At 37.4% G+C, this 20,261-nt stretch overlaps 1 protein-coding gene and 1 long non-coding RNA gene across 2 annotated transcripts; one reads left to right on the forward strand and one right to left on the reverse strand.

Moving 5' to 3' along the window:
* Positions 1-1,876: 1,876 nt before the first annotated feature.
* Positions 1,877-4,073, forward strand: LOC113109319 (uncharacterized). Its single transcript, XR_003292937.1, has 4 exons — positions 1,877-2,009; positions 2,652-2,669; positions 3,112-3,206; positions 3,812-4,073. It is a non-coding gene; the product is annotated as an uncharacterized LOC113109319 (long non-coding RNA).
* Positions 4,074-18,099: 14,026 nt separating this feature from the next.
* Positions 18,100-19,029, reverse strand: LOC113108481 (gamma-crystallin M2-like). Its single transcript, XM_026271645.1, has 3 exons — positions 18,936-19,029; positions 18,606-18,848; positions 18,100-18,414 (listed from the first exon to the last, which is right to left on the reverse strand). The coding sequence occupies exons 1-3, from the start codon at positions 18,945-18,947 to the stop codon at positions 18,142-18,144; spliced, it is 528 nt and encodes a 175-aa protein (XP_026127430.1). The 5' UTR covers positions 18,948-19,029; the 3' UTR covers positions 18,100-18,141.
* Positions 19,030-20,261: the final 1,232 nt, after the last annotated feature.

Here is a 20,261-nt window from a genome sequence, read left to right on the forward strand (position 1 = left end):
AGCCATTCACATTTAAAGTTCCAGTCTTGGCTGATAACTGAATATTGCTTTAGTTTGTTTTTGAATGAGCTAGGATAATTTTTTCTTTGTAACCCTCCCAAACAACATGTGTTGATGTAGGTTCTGTTTGACTTTTTATAAAAGGTTTTCTGAACCAGAGACTCCGCTATTTGCTGCAGTTCTCCAGCTGTGACCTTTGGCGAGTCTTTAGCTACTCAAACTCTCCTTCTCACCACACATTAGGACGATATAGACAAGTCCTCTTCCAAGCAGTTTTGTAACATTTTATGTTGATTGGAGATTCTTAATTATTGCCCTGATGGTGGAAATTGGAATTTTCACTGCTCTAGCTCTTTTCTTAAAGCCACTTCACCAATTTGTTAAGCTCAATTATCTCAATTATCACATCAGAAATACATTCTTTGGTTTTTCTCATTGTGATGAATGATTAAGGGAATTTGGGCTTTGTTTTCCCTCCTCTTTATATTTCTGTGAAACAGGTAGCCATAGCCATAGCTGGATAATTTCATGTTTATAATCAAGCTTGAGTGCTCAAAATTGTGAATTTGAATGGGAATATACTTCAGAGATATTTTACTCATAAAAATTTCTAGGGGGGCCAATAATTGTGTCCAATGAGCATTTGAGAAAAAAATTTCATTTCTTATTATCCAATGAAAGGATACATTTTTGTGAATATTTTTTTTAAATAAAATATCAAAAGGATTAACAATGAATTTTCACAACCTTCTTTGGTCACTTTTACAAAGGGTGCCAGTATTTTGGGCCACGACTGTACCTGCTTTCATTAGAGTGTTAGAATAAGTTGATGTACTTGCAAAGTTACTTGTAGTCAGTCAAACATATTCTGGGAGAGCATCAGAATTAGAAATTAAGCAGACAGTCTATTAGTACTATAATGAGAGTTAGTTGACATGTACGTTCAATACTTATATTGTCAATAGAATATTCAAAAGGGACTATGAAAATAAAGTGTTATGACTTTAATTTAACCCATGACCATTCATGAACCATAACAGTTTATATAAATTGATATCCAATCTGTCACAGTTTTCTGTCTTTCTGTCACAGTCTTATGTCTTTCTGTCACAGTCTTCTGTGAGTGTTGTGTTTGTTTGGTGCCATGTGCTTTTGTCCTGTCTCTTTTCTGACCCCGCCCCACCTTGTCACCTCAACGTCTTGTAAGTGTTACTGGTTCTCGTGTTTTTTTGCATCTTGGTTTTGTTTTTGCCGTGTTGGCTTTTTTGTTCTTAGACTCCAGAGGGTTAAAGTTAATCTTCCCTGCATTTGGACCCAGACCCTGTTCTTTCTTTGCTGGCCCGTGACACAATCTTGTTTGCAATATAATGCAATTCAAACACTCTCAAACATGTTAAGACATATTTAGGAGGATCAAAACAGTATTGCTTACTTAATTCTGGGCTGGAAACATTGTTTATCAAAACATAAACTTGTTGATCTTTGTGTTGGAAAGTAAAGTGAGTGCATGCAGACAATGCAAGCATTACTGTTTATTGTACAGTCTTATAATTATGCAATATAAATGTCTAATTCCTTTGCTATAATTTAGTCTGTTCTTATATATGTTTTTTTTTTAAATATATAAAATAATTGATCAGATTGATTGCTGCTTCTTACTTGCATTTTTCATATTTAAAGTACATTCTAGTTAAAAATTTAAAATTAAATGTTGATCTCATCCATTAATGATGAATATGCTTAAACTTTTTCTGTGTATGGATTTTGTGAATAAGCACTACAGAATAATACAAGTTAATTTAAAGTATATTATTGTTTATTTTATTTGGATTTTTATTATTATTATGATTATAATAAACCCCCCCCCCCCCATAATCCCACGCCCAAACATAATGCAACACGGTGACATCGCGCTATTGCGCCATTTTGCGACTACTTGGCGGTCTTTTTTGGATCGGCAGGCATCAGTTTATCAGGCGGCCTGCGGTGCACTTACAGCTCAAACTGTGGTGAGTATATTATGTATAACGTAAAAGTGTTTATGCCCCCCTAAATAATGATATTACTTGTAATACGTATCAAATACATCGAAGTATTTTAGCTGCAAGACGATGGGTAGAGATAATTAATTAAAAAATGGTAACGTTAACTGTTATATCCCTGAAATAAAAACGCCTGAGTCATTAAAGCCATCTAACTGTTAGCGCTGAAAAACAGTTCAAATAAAGTTTAAACTTGAGACATATGTTTTTAATTATTATATTATTATTATTATTGTTTCGAATAATTTAACGTTAAGCTTTTCATCATGAAATTTGTTCGATTCAATGCTTTTTTTTCTTCAATTGTGTCATGCGAATTAGTTATACAGGTGTTTATAACTTAATATTCTGCTGTACAAGTTTAATTAATTTTGGATCTCCTTTAGCTGTCAGATTTCTACACACGATGTAAAGAGGCTCCTTTTTTATTTATTTTAAGCAAAAACAGCCTTTTCTTCTACAAGCTCTAGTTTTATATTTGGGGTTCAAGTTTATCACTAAGGTATAGTATTTAATATAGTGTGAATTTAGGGGCTATACTATATGATGTTATAACTTTTGTTTTGTTTTTGCTTTGTTTTGCATTTATCTCTTTGCCATGTTCTGAAGAAGCCATATTGTTGTAAGGTATGTTTTTTTGTTCATTTATAAAAGAGCCGCTAGAACAATCTGCTTTAATATATTACATTAATTAGATTAAAATATTAATAGATTGAAGGTAGTTAATCTGATTCTTCTGGTTTTCTTGTGTGCTCTTCTGTTATCCTATAATTTTGCACTTTACAGTTGCTAGCAAGGAGAAAATGAATGAAATTAATATTTACAGGCCAAGTTGTTGAAATAGTGTTGGTTTTACATTTTGAAATTGCACAATATCAGTTGTTTTGCAATAAGATAAAAACCTGCCAGTTTGGGTGAGCCTATGACTTTTAATCTAGTACCAACTGGAGGACCTGTATGATATCTGCATTATACTAGATATGATGAACACGTAACAGAAACTATAACACCTGCCTCAATAATGTGTCATGTATAATTAATTATTTGGGCATTACTCTTGTATCCACAGGTTGATGAAAAATGAGGTCATTGCCTGTTTCAGTATGAAGTGGGGGAAGGGGAAGCTTGCTTTCACCAAGATCAATCTGTACACTGTTGTCACAGGTAAAACAAAATTAACATACAATACAAATATTAGCATCATATCATTGTGACATTCAGCGTTGTTTAGTTTCTGTTTTTGTTGGTTTAGTGAAAACCAGTAACCTCGTATTGTAGGTACTCATCTGTCACACAGAAATCACACAAACTTCCATATATACACTTCTTTTTGATTGGCAGGTCATTCCTGTTGCCAGCCTATCTTTATTGTTCAGAACTCTAACAATTGTTTTTGCATTCTCTAACAATTGTTTTTGCATTTAATGTATTAGAAATTAAATGTTAATTTACCTTAAGACACTCTGCAAAAAAATACTGCAATGTGTCTTTGTTGTCATGGTTTTCTTTTGCTAGATTGTCTGCTTAGTGTTTGTCAATTGCATCACAAGCTGAAATATATTTTGATGACTTATAGCATGTAATTTACATTCATGGCTCTTAAAGCTAGGGTAGATTTTTATTTTTTTCTAAGAAACCAAATCAATAGTGTAAGTGGTCTAAATGTATTCTGTGGAAGGCAAATAAATAGTTAATGATTACATTCAGTGATTACTATAGTGCATCATATCCTATACTTACACATTTTCTTATTCAAATATTTCTTACAGAGAGTGTCCAGAAAACATCAAAAGAGACGAGGCAAATACTGCAGCAGCCACTGCCTTTTGTTTAAAATATGCCCCAGCAGAGCCGTCGCAAGGAGGGTGAGAGGCCCTGTGCAAAGTTGATGTGCGAGGCCCTCTACAATTTTGCGTGTGTATGTGTGTGTGTGGTGGGGGAGGTTGCTGTAGCAAGGCAAGGCAAGTTTATTTATATAGCAAATTTCGAACAAAATGGTAATTCAAAGTGCTTTACATAAAATGAAGTAAAATAATCATGAAGAACAAAAGTAAAACAAGCAATTTTAAAACTTTGGAAATTATTTAAAAATTGACTTGAATTTAAAACAGTTAGAAATAGAAAATGATCTTACAGTTAATACATAAAATACAGTGCAATCAGGTTGGACATCGCACAGTGCTCATTCAATAAATGCACAGCTAAACAGATGAGTTTTGAGTCTAGATTTAAATGTGACTAGTGTTTTAGCACATCTGATCTCTTCTGGAGGCTGATTCTGGAAGCAATGTATTTTGGTCCTAGGTCTTTGAGTGACTTCTAGACAAGTAGAAGTACTTTAAAATCAATCTTAAATGTAACTGGAAGTTAATGAGGACTGGTGTGATATGCTCAGATGTTCTAGTCAGAATCCTGGCAGCAGTGTTCTGGATGAGCTGCAGCTGTCTAATGGTCTTTTTGGGAAGGCTGGTGTGGAGCCTATTACAATAGTCCACCCTGCTGGTGATAAAGCATGAACAAGTTTCTCCAAGTCTTGGCTGGAAACAAAACATCTTATTCTTGCAATGTTTTTTAAATGATAGTATGCTGATTTAGTTACTGCTTTGACATGACTACTGAAACTAAGGTCTGTCTCCAGAATCACACCACGTTTCCTGTCTTGATTTTTAGTTGTTAGACCCCTAGAGTCAAAGTATGCATTCACCTTAAAAACTTCATCTTTGTTTCCAAATGCAATGACTTCAGTTTTTTCCTTGTTTAACTGAAGAAAGTTCTGGCACATCCAGCTATTAATTTCATCAATGCATTGGCAGAGGGAGTCAGTGGGGCTGTATTCATTTGGAGATAAGGCTAGGTAAATCTGGGTATCATCAGCATATCTGTAATAGGCAATTAGGTTCTTTCTCATTATTTTACTTAGAGGAAGCATATACAGGCTAAACAAGAGCGGTGCAAGAATTGAACCTTGTGGGTCTCCACATATCATGGATGTCTACTTAGACTTATGCTCTCCTAGACTCACATAATGATCGCTCCTTTTTAAGTATGACCTGAACCATTTGAGTACCATCCCAGAAAGCCCGACCCAGTTTTCCAGTCTCTCTAGTAGTATGTTATGATCGACAGTGTCAAACGCAGCACTGAGATCTAGCAATACCAGCACTGATATATTGCCAGAGTCACAATTTAAGTTAATATAATTTATTATCTTAATGAGTGCTGTCTCTGTGCTGTGATGCGGTCTGAAACCAGATGTTTAAGTGTTTATTCAGCTGATTAAAAACTACCTTTTCTATAATTTTGCCTATAAAAGGAAGATTAGATATTGGTCTATAATTGCTCAAAATGGTGTTATCAAGATTGCTCTTTTTCAGGAGGGGCTTAACAACTGCAGTTTTCAGGGAGTTTGGAAAAGTCCCAGAGAGAGATTTACTTCTAAACAGTTAAGCACACCTTTGAAAAAAGATGTGGGAAGTGTGTCAATATAGCAAGTTGATGATTTTAGTTGCTGCACTATGTCTTCCAAAATGTTGTTTGTTTTCTTACTGACTATTATTGGAGCAATATCATTAATAACATTCTTAACTTTTGAGTTGAAGGAATCAAGGAGAATATCAACTGAGTCGGCAAAAAATACTTGGTGTTAAAGATATGGCCTCTGTAAATAGTACACTAGTGTTTTTGTTAGGGCTGCACTATTAATTGCATGCAATTGTCATGCATGTCTCGTCAGTAAAGCTGGTTCTGTGATTAGCGGTTGATGTCAATAACCTGCTTTCAAATGGAGCCACACTTAAAAGACAGAGCCGTAGTTTGCTGACAAGCTACGCAATATCGCGTTCATAACCGCATGAGATTCTTCTGCGATTTTGAACGCAATAATGCACCACTTGTCAGCGAACTACGGCTCTGGTTATTAAGTGCGGCTACATTTGAAAGCATATCCAGGGCTCCAGACTAACTTTTTACACTAGGAGCACAGTGGCCCCCAACTGAAAATTTTAGGGGCACAACCAGAAAATTTAGGGGCGCACACCGTAAATCAACATGCTAACCAAATCTACTAATTTCCACTGTATTACTAATAAATACTTTAATAATAGATGCAGAAATTACAATGTGCCGTTTCAAATTCAGTGTCACATTTTATTCTGCACTTTTGAATATGCAACAAGGTAAACTGACAGCACCATCGCTGTCATGACAGTACAAATAGTAAACAAAATTCCATACACTCAGAATAAAAAATGTGCATAGTAAAAAAGTTTGTGTGCATGCTTTATCGTTGTTGTATGTTTCGTTAAGTTTTAAGCCATTCTTCCTTTGAAGGTCGAGCTGGCTTTTGTATTTGGTGAAAAGTAGTTCTAATAATTATAGTACCTCAGCCATCTGAATTCTTACAGCCAGTCTTCTCGAAAATGGTGAGTGTGGACCAGGGCCGGCCCTGACCAATTTGCAAGATTTTACCTGGCGCCTCATGCATATATATATATATTAGGGGTGTAACGATACGCGTATTCGTATTGAACCGTTCGGTACGACGCTTTCGGTTCGGTACGCGGTACGCATTATGTATACCGAACGGTTCGTTGGAGTAATTAATTATATTTGAAAAAAAAAAAAAGAGAGAGAGAGAAATATAATGATATGCGTTCAACAAGGTAGCCCAATAACCCAAACAACGTAACAGGCAACGCCCCTGACACTCCCGAAGAAGAAAAAAACACCATCTTATATGTTAGGCTACTCAGCAGGCGCTCGCTCACTCAGTACGCGCTGAAGGCTCGTTGCAAAATAGCCAATGCGTTTAACAGACTAGAAATGAGAAGATCCTCCAATAACCAACAGGTCTGGTGTTTGGGTGCACTTTGGATTCCCTTTAAGCTATAATGGTGATGGCAAGAGAGTGGTGGATAAAAAAACAACGATATGTCGCATCTGCAACATGACAGGGTACACCAGCGGGAATAAAAAAAAAAATAAAAAAAAAACACCAGCGGGAATATCTGGGATATATGCGTCAGTACTATCTGGGAAAAGACGAAAAAAAGGAGAAACATGCACGCAGCAAACTATCCCTGCAGCATTTAGAAACTATAGCTTACAGGGAATCCAACCCAAACACCAGACCTGTTGGTTATTTTAGGATCTTATATTTCTGGTCTGTTAAAGGCATTCGACATTTTGCAACGAGCCTTCAGCGCGTGCTGAGTGAGCGAGCGCCTTAGGGGCCGTTCACATATCGTGCCTAAAAACGCATGGAAAACGCTAAGCGCGTCTTTCTCCTCCTTTCCAAAGCGCTTGGGCAGAAGCGCTCATGAGGCGTCTGTCTTTGCTAAGCAACAATGACGTGCTCTCTCCATGAGACGCGGAAATTTCAGCGAAGGATAAATGGATTTGCAGCTCTAAAAATCGCTTGCAGTAGCGCTGCTACTAAATTTATTTCAAAATTGCAATCCATATACAACTATGATCAGCTGATCCTTCATCTTGGCTGAGCTCTCAACGTTGTTACGGGAAAGGATGAAGCTGATTGGTTAGTTCTTGTCACATGACCCGCGGTGCGCTTGCGGCATTCTGAAAAGTTGAGATGTTTTTACATTTTGCTGTATCTAAAACGTATCGAACCGAACCGTGACATCAGTGTATCGTATCGAACCGAACCGTGAATTTTGTGAACCGTTACACCCCTAATATATATATATATATATATATATATATATATATATATATATATATACATACACACACACACACACACACACACACACACACACACACACACACACATTACAGCAGAACTGTTTCCAACACTCATAATAAATCATCATATTAGAATGATTTCTAAAGGATCATGTGATAGACTGGATGTCACATGTGACACTGAAGAATGGAGTAATGATGCTGAAAATTCAGCTTTGCATCACAGAAATAAATGATAATTTAAAGTATAATAAATTGAAAACAAATTATTTTAAGTTGTAATAATATAACACAATATTACATTTTTTCTGTATTTTTGATCAAATAAATGCAGGCTTGATGAGCAGAAGAAACTTCTTTCAAAAACATTAAAAATAGTAATGTTTCCAAACTTTTGGCCTGTACTGTATCCCCCCAAAACTGCACAACTGTAAAGTAAAAAAAAAACATAGTGATAATAAAAAATGCGTCTTAAAACTGATTGTACAAAATCACAGTCTGGGGACTCAGATCTCAGAACAACTGCTAACATTAAGTTTAAGGTAAAAATAACTGCCATGAAATTATAGTATCTTCTTACTCCTATGCAATAAATTGCTATTTCACTACATCTCTTTACCTCTGTCTTTATCCTCTTCTCTTCTTTTTGACACTGTATCTATCGCAGACTATGCTCATTTATAATGTGTCATGTAAATTCGGCCTTCCGTCACAATCAGGAAACTTTCACCGTGTCTAGAACGGGCGCGAGCTGCCAGGCCCGTTTCTACGAGCTGTGTGTTAACAAAAGCAGTGCTGTATACATTGGATGCGGCGTCGGGCACGCTACACAACAAATTACCAACAACTGATCGTGCGCGCACTCTGTTTCTGACACACTTCAAGCACTCGATGGGCGGGGGAAGATTGAAGAGCCGGATTTTTTTTTTTTTTTTTTGCTTTATTTGGAAGTGTTTTGAATTAATGGTTTTTAAATAGTAGCCTATTATTAAAAAAAATCACTCGTTCACTCATTCTGGCGCCCCTATGGATGAGTGGCGCCCTTAGCATTTGCCTATACCACGGGCCGGCCCTGGTGCGGACTTTTTTAGCCACACCAACCTCTGACTCTGAATCATCATCTGACGGTGACACTGTAGACTCTGGCACTAGTACACTAGCCGCAGGTCGGAAGAACGAATCAATAGTTCGCTTGCTCATAGCTCAGACGCACGCACATATCAGGTTGTGATGATATTTGTCTCGGTTTCCTTCCCACAGATGTTTACGCCCGCTCAATTATCTCTAGGCCCCTCCCCCTCCACACATTTTAGCCACTTACAGTGGCCATTCCCTATTCTTCTCACACGCATTTGCCGCCTCACAGACAGGCATCACTCAATGAGACCGAGTGTGTGCAAGTGTGTGTGTGTGTTTGCGTGCGTGCGTGTGCAAATCTACTGGTCGCACATGTGCGACTGGATGTAAAATTCAGTCGCACACTCTCAAAATTTGGACGCAAAATGCGACCATTTGGTCGCAGTCTGGAGCCCTGATATCCTTCTGACAGAGACAGTTCTAGAGTAAGTGGTAGCAGAGATCAATATATCAAAGAAAATACAGAAGTGATCAGATAGTTCTACGTCCTTAATAACAATGAATGAAATGTTTAGAGCCCTACTGATGATTACATCTAGAGTGTGTCCACCTTTGTGTGGGTCCATGCACATGCTGAATCAAGTCAAAGGTATTTAGAACTGTTATCATTTCTTTTGTAGTTTTGTTTTCTGCATTGTCTATGTGAAAATTAAAATCCCCTGCATTAGCAAAACAGTCAAACTCTGAGGAAATCATTGATAACGTTTCTGTTACCTCAACAAATGCTGAAGAGTATTTTGGAGGCCTGTAAATAATAATAAAAAGAATGTGTTGAGCACCTTTTAGCACAATCCCTAAATATTCAAAAGACAAGTCATGACCAAATGACACTTGTTTGCATTGATAGACATCTTTAAAAAAGCAGCTCCACCTCCACCTCTCCTAACAGTCCTGCAAACACTCATGGAAGTGAAGTTAGGGAGGACTGCTTCATTGAGGACTGTTGAACTGCAGCTGTCCTCTAGCCATGTTTCATTTAGAAACATAAAATCCTAATTGTTTGTGGTTATAAAGTCATTGATTACAAAATGATTAAATTTTTTAGTGAGCGAATGTTTAAAGATGCTAACTTGATGGCAGTGCTTTATGTCATTACATCAGTTTTAGTTTGATGCATATTAGATGAGTTTGCCCTTCGGCTTAAGATGGCCTTAAACTTTCTGTCACATGATAAAAGTGAAATCGAGAAAGCTACAGGCACACTGGGTTCCCACTTGTTCTTTAAACATTTGTGAATGTTGCGGTTATTATAGCAGGGACCCGACACATATCACTGAGAGCTTCTATCAGTTGTTTTTGGTTCACCTTCAGCAGATTGAGGGTTTGGGGCCTGCTGTTGCTGCAGCGGTCTGAGAGCTCTCACAGGAGCAGGGCCCCCAGGCTTTGATGTTTTGGGACCCTGCTGTTTTCTTGTTGACATTTGCGGGCTTGCAGCGAATGAGTGAGAGAGTTTAGTCCAAGCATACAGCAATTCTACCATTTTCAGTGAAAAGCACAGAAGTGGAGATGCTGGAGAGAGGAATAATGTGTCTGGTGAGATGGGTTGTGTCTCTGGTGTTTCTTGTGGCTGTGATATGTTGTCTTGGCTTCCCCCGGCTGTCTTCAAGAAAGTCATCCTTGAGTGCTGAGTCTTGTATCTGTTTTGATACATCACAGTCTGTCTGTGAGGAGCTCTGAGGGCAGGTCTCTTCCGGGATGGTGTCCATCAGCAGTGCTTTTTGTGGCTGCATGGTGTTATCAGTTGGGAGTGGTCCACTGATGAACGACTGAACTTGGAGTCTTCAAAGTGTTTGAAAGAGTTCACTGAAGTCCTTCTTAAGGATGTTTGACTGCTTTTTGAGAGTATCATTCTTCCCCACATGGATTGATAATTAGATTTGTAGTCTTGTGCTTCATTTTCTGAAGTTCCTTGTTCACATAAGAGACCGTTGCTTGAGGAAGGCAGCATGTTATTGTAGTCCTGCTACGGATGTTTCTGATAATAGAGTCACCCACTATCAGAGTCCTAGGCTCGGCTACGCTCTGAGTTGAATGTCACTGTCTGTTAGTAACGGTGTTAGCTGCTAATCACATTTGGGGATTCCTCACCCGCATTCATTAATTCTTCAAATCTGTGTTCAAGATGTATAGTGGGAGGTAGAATACTGGTATTTACAAGCCTTGTCATAGTTGAATCTGGGGTAGAGAAAGCTACGGCAGCAATACGAGAAACTCATGACAATCTGATGTCTTGTGTTCCTCTGGGTCTTGCACCCTGTTTGTGCCATCGATTAGTGTGATGATCCGTTTCGGCTTGTTCCTCTACACTTGGTACAAACTGTTGAGATTCAGAAGATTCATGGGACTCACCGGCTGTATGCTGAGAGGGTCCATGACGACAGTCTGCTGAGTGTTTCGCCTGTTTTGGAAGTCCAGCAAGTAACTTTGTTTCAAGAATCACAATTCTTTTTAGAAGTTTGCAGCAGTTCATGCAACAAGTAGATCCAACAGGAGGCATTTTCTCTCTCTTCCATTTGAATGTAGGCAGTTGTTTTCCCATCTCCAGAATGTAAGCTGCTGGCAGTGGGAGGCAAAGTCTTCTTTTGTAGTATTATTCCAGTCAAAAAAAGTTTTTAGTTTTAGCGTTTGTGCCAAAAATATTTTGTTTGAGCACTGTGCTGATCTGCTGAAGTAAAAAATCGTAGAAAAAAACTGAGAAAAGTACAGAAATAATAAGCGAAGCGCAGAACAGTAGGCTAGAACGTCCGAACGGTACCAAGCCAGAACCGCAACAAACTCAACTTTAACATGCATCTGTTCGATTGTGATGCCTTGCTCACTGACATGCTTGCGCACAAATCATGGCCACGCACTAGCTCATAAGGATCTACAATCATAATTATAATAAGTTAATAAGAATGCTTAAATTAGTTCTAGGCTTGTAGACAGTTATATATGAAGAGTTCAGATGGAAAGTGCGATCCAACATTTTCTTCTAAAATAATTATTTTCTCATCTTCCTATGTTTATGTTCAGTATTTCACTTTATTGGGAAAGAAAAGAAACTGTTTATTGCTATTAAAGTGAAATTAAATGGTACTAGGTTTTTGCAGCTGAATTTTACATCTAAAATCAATTTGCACTATTTGAAAATAATATTTTCTTTTAAAATGTGAACTCTCACTCTTATTCGTATGTTTAATAGTCGAAAACGCAAATGTCTATTGTCACATTTATTTTATGTTTTACATGAATCATTAACCTATCGCATTTTTTCAATTCAAAAGGGCGAAATTTCATAAAAGGTTGAGTAGTTTGCATCTCTAGATAGTCTATTATGTTTGGTCGCTGAACATTTCAATCATAAAACAGTTCTCTAATACCGTAGGCTACTGCTTACATTTTTCCACAAACTCTAGTTATGTTGTGACAGTAAGACCCACATTCTTTGATATGATTGGCCATCTCGACCACTGAGGCAGACCAGCCTAGAGCCTTGCACGGACCTCAAATTTAAGCCCTATCCCTAGACCTAGATTTTTTTTTTAATGGCCAAGCGGCCAGTGCCAGACAGTGAACCTATGGATCAGTTTAGCCTTCTTAAATCATCACGACTTGCTTAAAATAAAATCTATAGATATATAAAACAGTTCAAGTATGTTTAAGAATTAAACCGAGATAAATGTGCGCTATATCCAGTAGTTTGTGCGGAGAGTGCAAGCAAAAGCGTGCTGGCCAGTGCAATCACTTGCATTTTTTTCAGTGGATATGCAGTAATTTTTGCACATAAAGGTAAGAGTAATACATCATTCGTAATTGTAAATTGTCTACTTTTATTTGTGTGCAATCACATTATCAACAAATCGTTGTGCTTTTATAAAAAAAAAAAAGAAAATAGTCATGATGCGCTTTCTACCGTCTCGTCTTGAACAGGAGCACTTAACAAAAATGAACCAAAGCTCAGTGAATACATGACTCACGGACGTGACAAATAAATCTATAGAAAACTTTAAATGACTACTTAACAAAATACAACACATCAGAAACAAAAACTCATTCATTATAAAGATAATCCATAAAGATGAACTTTTCTCTTAAGGCTTGTAAAATTAAGAGTTGGCGAGTCAGGATTAGCAACATCATCCTTGCTACACCAACTCAGAAAACTATTTATTAGTAAATAATTCAATCTCATTCCTATTTACCCCATGACTCATTTATGGTAATAATTTTTTGAAGATGCTTTATGTCAAGCTTAAGCCTATTGCGTGCATTTAAAAGCAGAACACTGTGATGCTGCGGGACACTTAACACTGTTAAGCCGCTATTGACAGTCATGTTAGCACGGTCTCGTGTTGTTTCCCTCAGTGCGGCAATTTTTTCATCACTAATTGATGGATGTCTTAAATATAAAAATAAGGAGAAGCCTTAAACAGGCCTAAGGACAGCCCGCATCTGAACTATGATGTGGAAATTGGCCCGAAACCCAGCCTGGAGTGTAAAAAAAGTCAGGGTGAAATGCAGGGCTCTAGACCATTTAAAAGTTAAACGTTATAACTTTTTGTCGTCCTATCAACAAACAGCTTTACTCATTCTTATACTTAGAGTCTTGTACTGTCTATCCGCTATGACTATTTTAGTCTACCAAAGGACAAGATGGGTGGAAAAAATAGTAATAAAAATGAGATATAAATGACATAAAATGCAGGCCAGGAGCGAGGCCCTCTAGAGGTGTGAGGCCTAGTGAAGTTGCACGCTTTGCACAGCCCTTGCGACGTTACTGTGCACCAGACAGGGTGGGTGGAGGCAGGAAAAAAAGAAAGATGTTAATAAAATGTATGTTTTCAAAACTATTCAGTTCCAATAATGTTGATGTTAAAATGTAATTATTTTGTAAATGTTCTGTTCCATGTTAAATGTAAATGATACAACATGTGAATAAATAAATCATATTTGTTATAATCCAGTTCATCTCTTAGTAATTTTTCTGATAAAACCACAAAACATTTGTGTATTCCATTTTCAGACAGTCTGACGTTAGATTCTGACGTCAAAAAGATTTTCATTTTCATCCAAAATGCAACGTCTGACCAACATATCAGACTGACGTCAGTCTGACGTTGGGTTCAGACGTCAACCAGATTTTCATTTTGATCCAAAATGCAATATCTGACTAACGTTGGAGATTGACGTCTGTCTGACGTTGGGTTCTGACGTCAACCAGATTTTCATCCGAAATGCAACGTCTGACCAACGTAGCAGACTGACGTCAGTCTGACGTTGGGTTCAGACGTCAACCAGATTTTCATTTTGATCCAAAATGCAATATCTGACTAACGTTGGAGATTGACGTCAGTCTGATGTTGGGTTCTGACGTCAACCAGATTTTCATCCGAAATGCAATGTCTGACCAACGTAGCAGACTGAAGTCAGTCTGACGTTGGGTTCAGACGTCAACCAGATTTTCATTTTGATCCAAAATGCAATATCTGACTAACGTTGGAGATTGACGTCAGTCTGACGTTGGGTTCTGACGTCAACCAGATTTTCATCCGAAATGCAACGTCTGACCAACGTAGCAGACTGACGTCAGTCTGACGTTGGGTTCTGACGTCAACCAGATTTTCATTTTCATCCAAAATGCAACGTCTGACCAACGTTAGAGATCGACGTCAGCCTGACGTTGGGTTCTGACCTAAACCAGATTTTCATTTTCATTCAAAATGCAACGTCTGACCAACGTTAGAAATCGGCGTCAGCCTGACGTTGGGTTCTGACGTCAACCAGATTTTCATTTTCATTCAAAATGCAACGTCTGACCAACGTTGGAGATCGACGTCAGTCTGACGTTGGGTTCTGACGTCAACCATATTTTCATTTTCATCCAAAATGCAACGTCTGACCAACGTTAGAAATCGACGTCAGCCTGACGTTGGGTTCTGACGTCAACCAGATTTTCATTTTCATCCAAAATGCAACGTCTGACCAACGTTGGAGATCGACGTCAGCCTGACGTTGGGTTCTGACGTCAACCAGATTTTCATTTTCATCCAAAATGCAATGTCTGACCAACGTTGGAGATCGACGTCAGCCTGACGTTGGGTTCTGACGTCAACCAGATTTTCATTTTCATCCAAAATGCAATGTCTGACCAACGTTGGAGATCGACATCAGCCTGACGTTGGGTTCTGACGTCAACCAGATTTTCATTTTCATCCAAAATGCAACGTCTGACCAACGTTGGAGATCGACGTCAGCCTGACGTTGGGTTCTGACGTCAACCAGATTTTCATTTTCATCCAAAATGCAACGTCTAACCAACGTTAGAAATCGACGTCAGCCTGACGTTGGGTTCTGACGTCAACCAGATTTTCATTTTCATCCAAAATGCAACGTCTAACCAACGTTAGAAATCGACGTCAGCCTGACGTTGGGTTCTGACGTCAACCAGATTTTCATTTTCATCCAAAATGCAACGTCTAACCAACGTTAGAAATCGGCGTCAGCCTGACGTTGGGTTCTGACGTCAACCAGATTTTCATTTTCATCCAAAATTCAACGTCTGACCAACGTTGGAGATCGACGTCAGCCTGACGTTGGGTTCTGACGTCAACCAGATTTTCATTTTCATCCAAAATGCAACGTCTAACCAACGTTAGAAATCGACGTCAGCCTGATGTTGGGTTCTGACATCAACCAGATTTTCATTTTCATCCAAAATGCAACGTCTAACCAACGTTAGAAATCGACGTCAGCCTGACGTTGGGTTCTGACGTCAACCAGATTTTCATTTTCATCCAAAATGCAACGTCTAACCAACGTTAGAAATCGACGTCAGCCTGACGTTGGGTTCTGACGTCAACCAGATTTTCATTTTCATCCAAAATTCAACGTCTGACCAACGTTGGAGATCGACGTCAATATGACGTTGGGTTCTGTCGTCAACCCGATTTTCATTTTCAACCAAATTACAACGTCTGACCAACGTTGGGATCCAATGTCAGCATGACGTTATATTGACGTCCGGTGCCTGCTGGGGTGGAACTTCTGATACGTGCAGCATGATTGTGTTAACATTTCTGAGTGCCAAAAGTGATAGATCTGTAAAGCACTATATTGTAAGAGGACTATGTGTTATCAAAATAATAAACCATAAAGTTAACAAAACAATGCACTCCACTGTGCTAAGCAAGAGCAGTTTTCAGCTGTCTTCACATGCTATGGGAAACTGCATATTTCCCACTTATGAAGTCATGATTACGAGCATGTTGTATTCTTTTTTGTTAAAATAACAGTGAACAGTGGTTTGTGAATGTTGATGCTTAGCCTAAATTATTAGAAAATACGGGATTAGTTTCCACTGTTATGTTGATGATACTCAACTATATATCTTAACTAGATCAGATGAAACTTCAAAATTATCTAAGCTAACAGAATGTGTTAAAAATTAACATTTTATCTTATTAAATTCAGATAGGACAGAGATATAACTTATTGGAGAAAAAACAGTACACAGAATCTCGTAGATTACAATTTGCAGCTAGACAGATGTACTGTTACAGTCAAAAACCTGGGTGTTATATTAGACAGGAACTTGTCTTTGGAAAACCATATTTCCCATATTACAAGCTACCCCATATTTCCCAAGCTATGAAACATGTTACCTGTTTCTGATGCAGAAAAGCTAGTTCATGCATTCATGACCTCTAGACTGGACTATTGTAACACACTTCTAGGTGGTTGTCTTGCATCCTTAATAAACAAGCTACCGGTAGTCCAAAATGCAGCAACTAGAGTCCTTACCAGGTCAATAATATATGATCATATTATCCCAATTCTAAAGTCTCTGCACTGGCTACCTATTAAGTTCTGTATCAGTTACAAAATATTATTACTTACCTATAAGACTCTAAATCAGCGGTCCCCAACCCTTTTAGCGCCAAGGACCGGTTTAATATCAGACAATATTTTCACGGACCGGGCTTTAAGGTGTGACGGATAAATACACAAAAATAAAATGATACAACTGGCATAAAAACTGTGGTATATTGTATATATAATAATAAGCATGAATCCACTGTGTAATCGTATGCAACTTCATTAGCAGCGTCCTCGTAACATCGCACTAACAACATAACATGAAAAATATATAATGAGCGAGTACATCATGAATCCATTTTCCAAACCGTGTTTTTCTCTTATCCTGAATCACGTAGGTACACCTATAGTAAGTGTTTATTTTTGGACTATTTTAGTCTAGTTGGGATCGGTAAGTTATTTATTCTTTCTTGTGCAGCCCAGTACCAAATGACGCACGGACTGGTACTGGTAGCCTTCTACCATGCTACAGTCCATCACGCTCCCTAAGGTCACAAAACGCTGGACTTTTGGTAGTATCTAGGATAACAAAGTCCACTAAAGGAGGTAGAGCTTTTTCCTATATGGCTCCCAAACTCTGTAATAGAGAGAAGTTCACACACACTGTCTCTGTTTAAATCTAGATTAAAGACTCATCTATTAGGCCAAACTTTCAAATAATGAATCTCATAATTTTGGACTGCAGTTATATCCGATTAAATGAGCATTATTATTCTTTAGCTTGGGTTCAACTAATTAATTTTATTTGGTTGGAACAGCAGCTATGCTAATTATATCTCTATTTGTTTCTCTGTTTTGCCGTAACTAGGATTTACACAAGCTCCAGTCTGGATCCAGAACACCTGAGAAGAGATGATGCTGACCCTCAGAAGACCCCAGATGATGCTAACCCAATATACAGTAAATAAATAAATAAATCCACTGCTCCACTGAATTTTCTTTCATTCAGAAAGGTTCCTGTCAGGTTTTCTCTCAGGACAGAACACAAAATGACAGTTAACAAATGTATCATGTTTTAACTGGTTTGGCACAGTTTACCCAACTTTGGGTTACACTAACCCAGCGCTGGGTAGGTGTGTGAAAGTGTTCATCATTTTAACTGACAGTGAAAATGATCAAGCAGCAGAGTTACAGAAAAACTAACCAGCACCTGGATAAATTTTTTTAAAGATAACGATGCAACAGGCTGAACCCAGAATTTGAGTTAAAAAATATACCAGCATTTTTTTTATTTATTTTTTCTTTCTTTTTGAGTGTAGTCTTATAAGCCTAATGTTTAATCTGAAAGTAATTATGTTTTGTGATTGATTAGACATGCAAATATTAGTGGCAGTAATGATTTTACAGGCACATAGTATTGTAGAGAAATAATGTTATTAACAATTTAGGAAATGCTAGAAAACTAGTACCAGGAGTCCATGATACGCCTCATGCTCATGAATCTCATGCCACCCATATTGCTGAAGCTCCTGTACTCTCCAGGCCTGAAGTACCACATCCTGCCTCTGTAGTGGGGCTGCTCATAGAAGAGCCAGTGGCCGTCCATCACATGACAGGACTGGCATTGAGACATGCGATAACGGTCCATGATGCTGTCAGAATCATCCATCATCTCATACATCTGACCCATGAAGTTCTCCCTCTCGTAGATCCTCATTCTGTAGGATCCCCTGTACTGTAGTGGAAGAGAAGTCAATTATTTTCACTGTCTAGTCCTGCATCATAAATAGCTATTCTGAAAGTAGCCATTTTATTTCCTTATTGTCCCAAAATTAAGTTTAATGTTTCCAAATCAATGTAAATTGAATGTTTCATCACGATAACTTCTTTGAATTCATTACAAATAAGAATATTAGTGGTGCTCACCATAGGGATCATACGGCAGGACCTGATGCAGTTGCTCATTCCAAACATAGACATGTAGTCGGCATAGTCTCCTCTCCTAAAGAAATACTGATTTCCCATGTAGTTGGTTTGATCATACATCATCCAGCATCCACTCTCCACTCTGCAAGAGTGACAGCGGCTCATGTAGGAGGAGAAGTCACCACAGTCACCCATACACTCATAAGAGCGACCCTGGAAGTTCCTGTCCTCGTAGAAGATGACCTGAAAAAAAATGAAAGTTAATTTTTAAGTCATTTCAAATATGAATGAGTTAAATTGTGTAGAAATTTATGTTAGAATGAAATGTACCTTGCCCATCATGGTTGCACTGGCTGATCCTCAGTAGTTCCACAAAGGAGAAGCTGAAGCTGATTCTGCTTGTTGACTGACTGTCACCTGTGCTTTTATACAAGACCAAGACTAAAGACTACTGGGCCTCCATTATTAGTCAGTTCCTGACTGTGCAAGTTAGAAACGAGGCCACTTTAGCTGAAGCATAGTATTTAGGTCCCACTACTCACCTTTGTCCTTTACTGTAGAACTTTAATTTGTAATTATGAAGCACTAAACACATGAAGGAGATATAAAATACTTTATTAATTGTGCTTCTTTCATTTGACATTTTTGAAGAAAGAAAAAGTTTGGCTAGTCACATAGTTATTATGTTAACAGTAATTTAAGTATCAAACAAGTGGTGAATTTTGTTTTTTTATATTAAAGCATATTTATTTGTTCATTGTTTGTTTCAAATATCTTTTTATTATTTTTTTTCTAAAAAATAGTTTATAATAGGGTTTATTTTCTAGGATATAGAAATTCTGTTTAGATATTTTTTTTTTTATTCTGAACGTCTGAGTAAATGTTTTAGCATCTCCTCACTTGTTATTTTAGGTATTTTTGTGGACTGATGAAGAAGTAACCATGTGTGTGTGTTTACTCACAATCCCTACCTCAGTATAATAAAATGGAGATTTTCTTATGTTTTACAAAAATATATAATTTCTGTCTTTTTATTTTATACTAATTTCTTATTTAATCTAATGTTGCCTGCTGTTTCATCATAATTGTTTTGGAGTTTACTAGCAAATCCGACACTAAATATTTTTCAGTTTTGGATGTTGTTGTCTTTTTCCCCTAAGATGCAATTGCTCTTTACATGTATAAAATGTAAAATTTGTTATGTAATTAAATAAATTTTTTTAAGAAATTAATTGGCTAGAAATCATAAATTAATTGGCTAGATATTAGCACATTGTGCGTTTGGTTTAAGATATATTGTCTAGTGTTTTCTAGAACTTTAGGACATTGAGAAATGTAGCGATTGAATGTGTTACTTGACTTTTTTGTGAACAGTGTTAGTTTAATTAAATAATTGTTTTTTGTTTATTTGTTGTTTTATAGGTTAAGTTGAAATAAAGGTACTACAGAGGATGTGTACAGTGTTTTATAATTTAGAGATCAGTGTTGGTGTTAATGCATAAGTAATGCGAGTTACGTAATCAGATTACTTTTTTAAAGCAACTAGTGAAGTAACGCATTACTGTTTAATTTACAAGAAAATATCTGAGTTACTTTTTCAAAAAAGTAACACCAGTTATTATTTTTTTTCAGTGTATTAACTGACAAGTCTCCTGT

Source organism: Carassius auratus, chromosome 9, assembly GCF_003368295.1.
Source record: "Carassius auratus strain Wakin chromosome 9, ASM336829v1, whole genome shotgun sequence".
Taxonomy (NCBI): Eukaryota; Metazoa; Chordata; class Actinopteri; order Cypriniformes; family Cyprinidae; genus Carassius; species Carassius auratus.

What these genes read in the sequence shown, in the direction of transcription:
- LOC113108481 (XM_026271645.1), bottom strand. An exon ending in CCTGCCGTATGATCCCTATG is followed by an intron (nt 18,415 to 18,605) that starts GTGAGCACCACT and finishes CTTCCACTACAG; the next exon opens with TACAGGGGATCCTACAGAAT.